General features: G+C 36.5%; 1 protein-coding gene across 1 annotated transcript; it reads right to left on the bottom strand.

The window, feature by feature from the left end:
- Positions 1–2,651: 2,651 nt before the first annotated feature.
- On the bottom strand, positions 2,652–5,778 carry LOC134791374 (DNA excision repair protein ERCC-6-like). Its single transcript, XM_063762384.1, has one exon. It carries the CDS (start codon positions 5,708–5,710, stop codon positions 2,684–2,686), a length of 3,027 nt encoding a protein of 1,008 aa, XP_063618454.1. The 5' UTR covers positions 5,711–5,778; the 3' UTR covers positions 2,652–2,683.
- Positions 5,779–6,771: the final 993 nt, after the last annotated feature.

The raw sequence follows: 6,771 nt of genomic DNA on the forward strand, positions 1-6,771 counted from the left end.
GCTTTTACAGTAACATATATATGCCTAACATACGTGTGAACATGACCCAAAAAGGGTGTAAGCGACGCCGAAGGGCAAAATTTGACGCTTATTTAAACATATAAGTAACCCTTTTTTTTTCGTAATCAATAACATCGTTACTTTGACGCAAGAATGTCTAAAAAAAATAACTCTACTATTTTTTTACACTGTAGCATTGTCCTTGTTTTGCATGAAATTGCTGTTTAATATGAAATTTTGAAATTATATTATTTAATAAATATTGAAAAATGCACTAAAATTATGGTAATATCTTATTACACGCTTATTAAGTATTATATAATTTCAATAAAATGTACACATATTAGTGAAATTGTATATTTTAATAATTTATGAAAATTTACCTTTATTAATTCCTTTAGCGGCCGAGTAGAGGGCTAAAAGTAGTGTTGATTTTGGAACTTGATGTAATCACTATAATCTACATGACAAACTGCAACTTTTGGTACCGGTTCCACATTGATAATCAAATTTAATTTTTTTTCCATACAACGACGCTCCACCCTATTAAACAGGTCAAAAGGGTAGATATACTAATTAAAAGCCAAGATATTTATGGTTCCATCGTTTAAAATATTATCACTTTGATTTGACCAATAAAGTTAATTTATATAATTTCATTTCCTTCTATTCGTGTTTCATTACCATCCCTTGGTTTTTCATTTCCATCTGTGCCTTCATTACATTCCTTATTTATTTTCCAAAAGTATAACTATTATATAGGTGCCTTTCTTAAAATAATATACACAATACGTATACACATTCACAATATCAAAATCTACACTGTAACTTCAAAATAAAAAAAATCCCCAAAAAAGTGGCAAATCAGCACGAAACGGTAGAACGACCCATGCGAGTTACTGGCCCTGTGGGTTAACGTAGACACATTTTTTTTGAAAACGTTCTAGCTTCAAGCAATAGTACGTAACACTTAATGTGTGTAATACATAGTTGGTCGTAGAGTAATATAAATATTTTACCGAGTGTTCGTTTTTACGGTACCTAAACGAGTTTTTTGCGTGTTTCTCGCAAGTTCAATAAGTAACATGACTTTATTAATAAAATAAATAATTCGGCTTAAGACGCGTTTAGTATCCAGTATCATGTTATTAATCACTTTTTGTGTAAAGCGCCTGCATGTTTTGTGTGCGCCTGAACTGCCTGCAATGAAGATGTGATATCGCTATTTAAAATAAGCAGGCGTATATATATATTTTTATTCAATTCCATATTACTCGTTAACCGCTCTCTGAATTTCATTGTGCTTCATACATGTGGAAGCACATTGCGAGCACTAACCTTAGGCAGTACTTTCACCCTTGAGTAGGCAGCCATTAGCTGGAACTGGAAATGCGTCCGCCAACCTGACGTCAGGATGGCGGGCGTCATCTATTTCTTAAATATCTCTGGAGTTTAAAGAGCACATTGCTCCAATTTTGGCGCACATTTGGCACATTGCTAGCACTAACTCCTGACGTATACCGCAGCTCCATTTGTTGATGTACACCCGCCATCCTGACACTCACCAAAGTTGTTGTTTAACCGCTCGTGCGAATATTGATACCCAAGCAAGCGAAAGGTTCCAAAATGGAATCTTGAGCGTTGCGAGGGTTTCAAACCACGAGGGTTTCATACCACGAGGGTTAAACAAAATTTGCCCCCGAGTGAAACACAATATTTTTCACCACATCAACCCGAAAAAATATTAAATGTAAAATATCAAAGAAAATCAAATTCAAATGAATGTTATTAAATATTTATCATCCAAAATCATCATTTAAAAGTCAATTCTACCAGCAAACATAAGAAAACAACTCAAAATTTGCATTTGATTACTTTGCCTCACAGAGGCCTTACCTGTGAATTACTGATAGCAAAGTGCAACTTGGCTCAGGGCTCGGAACCGGTATTTTTTTAAAACCCCGAAATACCCCCATATTATGAATAATTTTATGCTCTGTACGTAGGACTGAATCATGTAATTAGGTAACAACTTCGTATTATTAAATTGTCCCATTAAAAATGAAATAATAAACCAAAGAACGAAAACGAACGTAATAATACCGGTATTTTTGTATGGAGCAAATACCGGTTTCCGACCCCTGACTTGGCTATCCGTTTTTGAAGTGCAAAGTAACCCTTTCCGAGCTGGTGTGGTGAAAAAATTATTCCTACTTAGTACAGTCAGACTACAATCATTGTTTATTTATTAATGCTCACTTGCTAAACGTGGCTCTACACCTTTAGGAATTTGAATTAAGTAAGATGCGTGAAGCGCTTAACCAACGCTTAACGCAAATAACCTTTTAATTAATCGTGAAGTTAGTATTCTAGGGCCACCTTCCAACTTCGTTATTGCTTTTAGGGATGTATCTTTGGTCACATGGGGAAGACACAGTGGGAATGATTACTTTCCGCCTGTGCTCGCCCACGGAAGAAAGAGCACGCCATGGTGCTCGCCGCTAGAAGTGATCAATTGATCACGCTAGCTACTCTTATATTAATAAAACAAAGTAATCGATTTACTTTACTTCTATTTGATTCATATATAAAAGCAAAATCGAGCCCAATGATGAGGTATTAAACATAAGTAGGTAATATAAAAAATAATTAACATGTTCCTTAAACTACAATTGTTTTGAGATTACTTTGTAGAGAACTTTACAGCTCTAACTGCGCGTCTCGCTTTTTTTGTAGCTTCTTCTTTCAACCTATGTCTCTTCTCTTTTTCAGCTAAACCTACAACTACGTCATGCTGTAATGCATTCTTTACTCCAGCTTTGGCGAACAATTTGCTCAAAACATAGTCGTCGTCATTGTGATGCTTTTCTTTTTCTTTCTTACTTTTCTTCTTCTTGACCTTTTTCACAGCTATCAGGTTCTCTATTTCTGGTTCAGAAATGTCTGAGGAATGTTTTCTTTTGCGTTTTGATTTGTGATGCTTACGAGAAGTTTTGCTATCTTCAATATTAAGTACATTTTCTGGTGGGTTTGATTGATCATTCGTTTCACTGTGAATCTCATTCTCTATTTTACTATCAGGTACAATTTCTAATGGTATTGATGATTCCTTTTTGTGCGCAGAATCTTCACCACCACTAACAATTTCTGGGTTACCAGAATTGTTCATAATATCTACATTTTGCATAACATCATCATCTCCATCACCAGACACTTCACCCTCCTCTAATTCGGTCTCTTTGTTTTTAAGTGCCTCTTTGAGTAAATTTTCTTCATAATCCTTTTTGGAGTGCATGTTAATAATATCTAACTCTGATAAAACACTGTCAAATGGAACATTGGTTACTTTGTCATCAATTAAATTGAATTCTGGTGGATGGACTACAGGAGGATTCAAAAGGAAGTCTCTTTTTTTCTTGTACTTTTCTCGAGGATCTTCTGCACCTGCTGAGGTTTTTGGTTTAACATTACTTGCAATTTTTCTGCTTATTTCCCTAGCTCTTCTTCTCATTTCTTCTAATTTTTTTTTTGATATAGAGTCTCTACTGTTTTTAAGTACTTGGATATTTGTTTCTTGTTTTCTATGATTCACATTGACCTTTGTATGTTTAAAAAGAGCTGCAGTTTCAGTATCTCCTTCGCAATTTGGTTCGTCAAAAGTGAAAAGACCTTGTAATGTGCTAGTTGTTAGAACATTCTTCTGATTTGGATCAATTAGTATTTTATTGCTTAGAAAATGTTTGAATATTTGCCTTTGGTATATTTTTTCTTCAATAGTTCCTCCAGATAAAAGTCTATACACAGTTACGTTTCTCTGCTGACCAATTCTCCAAGCTCTTTCTTTGGCTTGGCTGTCTGTGGCTGGATTCCAATCGGGGTCATAAATAATTACCCTATCAGCCCCCGTCAGATTTACTCCTAAGCCTCCCACTCGTGTTGTTGCCAGGAATACCAGATATTCTGGATTTTCATTAAAGGTCTTAATTAGGCTTTGTCTAATACCAACACTCACTGTGCCATCCATTTTTAAATATTTATAATCTTGGCTTTGTAAATACTGTTCCAGTAAACATAACATCACTCTTGATTGTGAGAATATCAAGGCTCTGTGGCCTTGCTTCTGCCATATCTTTAAAAGAGAATGTACTACTGTCATTTTACCAGACCTTTTCCAAGAACCAAAAGATTGTTCATCAATTTTTTCGCATTCCTCTTGTGCTTCATATAAGTATAGATCAGGATGATTGCAGATTTTTCTTAATGTTGATAGAGCAACTAATACTCTGGCTCTCAGTGGATCACCATATCTGCTTTCTTTATCTAGAATACTCCTTACAGTTGAACTCATGAGATAACCCATATACAGGTCCCTCTGTTCCTGGCTCAATGCACAGAAAAGTACTTGTTCATTTTTCTCAGGCAATTTTATATGCTCCTGCACTTCTGCTTTGGTTCTGCGCAACATGTATGGTGTGATCATATTTTTAAGTGCTTTTGCAATTTCGAAAGCTGTTGCTTCTTGGAATTCAGTAGCATTGGCATATCCTCCTTGGGTTATTGGTTGAGCGAAATATTCCAAAAATGCATTATAAGTACCAAGAAGGCCAGGTCTCATGAAGTCAAATAATGACCAAAGTTCTTGTAAGCTATTCTGCATAGGAGATCCAGTAATTAGTATTTTGTGAGGTGTCTGAAATTTCTTAACAAGCTTACTAACTTGAGTTTCAGGATTCCTGATTTTGTGGCCTTCATCCAATATCATGTAATGCCATTTTCTGGCCATTAGGTCTTTGCTGTATTTGACAACACCAGCATATGTTATGAGTAAGATGCTATGAGAATCATGCAGATCCCGAATAAGTCTGTTGTGATTTCCAGAGTGAGAGCCAGAATGGTGGAGCACAGCAACTCTGATGTAAGGGCACCAGTAGTGAAAGTGTGTTACCCACTGGAAAATAACAGTGGCCGGTGCCACAATTATGGAAGGGCCTAGTCCACCCCAGCTGCCTAGGTGGGTCTTGGACAGTCCGGCTAGGAATGCTATAATTTGTACAGTTTTTCCTAATCCCATCTCATCTCCAAGTAAACCTCCAGACTGCACCTGATGCAACTCCCATAACCACTTGACACCAATCTTTTGATACTTGTACAATTGCTTCCAAATGTAAGTAGGGACATTAAGACCATTTTGCAGTTCATGTAATTCATCCACATCCTTGTTGCCGTCTAGAACATGGTTGATATCTGCAGACATTGACTCTCCTTCATAATTCCCAGCGCGAGCTGCTGCGAGGTTTTTTTTCCAGATGTCTAACCTTTCATTGTAGAGATGTGTGTCCCCGTCATCTATTATTTTCTTCAAATTTTGTCTGGTGCGCGACGTAGTGGGGAATGCAGGGATGTTAATGTTAGGAATCTCCGCATCTTCTTCGTCTTCGCCAGAAGGTAAATATTCACTGCCTTCATCAGAGTCCCGCGCCGCAGACGTACTAGGAGTAGGAATATGTGATACCTCTACATTATCCCTCAGTTCATGTTTAGAATTAGAACATTTTTTATTCACCAAAGTTTTGTCCTGTTTCTTAGATATTAATTCGGCGGCCACCTTACTTTTCTCTGACACCGAAGACTTTTTAGAGTTCGTTTTTATGTCACATTTTTGCTTGGCAAGCGCCAGTTGACTTTCGAGGTATTTGTTTATATCAACCATTATTTACATTCAACTTTGCGGCGAAATAAATAATAAATGTTAACATGGTGCAATAACAATAACATAACAGCGTACATGTGATGTGAACAGTGAACACAACCGCAGCAACACCATCAAATCAAAACATGATCAGAACAAAATTCATCAACCCAAGTTGCTACAAGTACTTTAGTGTTTAGTAGTATTTTGCTTATAAAAAAAAAATCATTAAATTGCTATGATTTGATGTAGCTATTTTTCCCGAAGCCAGTTTCTTTTTGAGTACTTTTAGTAGTAGTTAATGCTGTATGAGAATACTAAAATAAACATTATTTATATTTTAAAAATAGGAACTTCCTAGTTTTTAACAGAGAAGAAAAAGGTATCTTCATACTGTCAAATGACTCTTTCTACGTTTACCTGATAATTTACGTTCCGATTTCTTCTCACAGTTTCTAAGGCCCCATTCGCACGGGAGCTTCGAGCAACACGGAAGGGAGGCGGCATTCGCACTATTTCCCCTCTGCCGAGGTACAAGATTAGCGCGCCAATCTAATCTAGCGCGGGTAATAAAACTAGTTGCACTTGGATTTTTCACTAGACCGAGTACAGACGCGCGCGTGAACACTGCTGCACAAAAATGCCTGTTTGCTAGGTTTTTTGTTATAAAAAGAGGTCGGGGACATCAAATTTACAAAAAGAAAGTGTTACATTTCACATGTAATATTTTTTTTTACATATCATACGTTTAATTACATTCAAACACAATTATTATATTTTAGTCTCATGTAATTGTTGGATTTATCGATTTTGCTCGCTCAGTACAAATTGCGGATCGGTCGAGCGACAAATCCGACTTCTCATCTCTCAGAATACAATAACATACTTCAACGAAAATGTGTTAGTGTGCGTGTTGTGACACTTGTCACTCGTCCGTACACAAAAAGAGATCGAGGTTTGCAAGATTTGTCTTTGACGTGTGTCATTTTCTATGTATTTGTGTCGTCATTACAGATTGGATTTTGTATGTAAGTGTGTGTGAAGTGCGACTGTGTACACCTTTCCCCCCGCGAAAAATGGCA

The sequence above is a fragment of the Cydia splendana genome, chromosome 6, assembly GCF_910591565.1.
Source record: "Cydia splendana chromosome 6, ilCydSple1.2, whole genome shotgun sequence".
Taxonomy (NCBI): Eukaryota; Metazoa; Arthropoda; class Insecta; order Lepidoptera; family Tortricidae; genus Cydia; species Cydia splendana.

Coding starts and splice junctions, on each gene's coding strand:
- LOC134791374 (XM_063762384.1), bottom strand. CDS start 5,710: ATGGTTGATATAAACAAATACCTCGAAAGTCAACTGGCGCTTGCCAAG.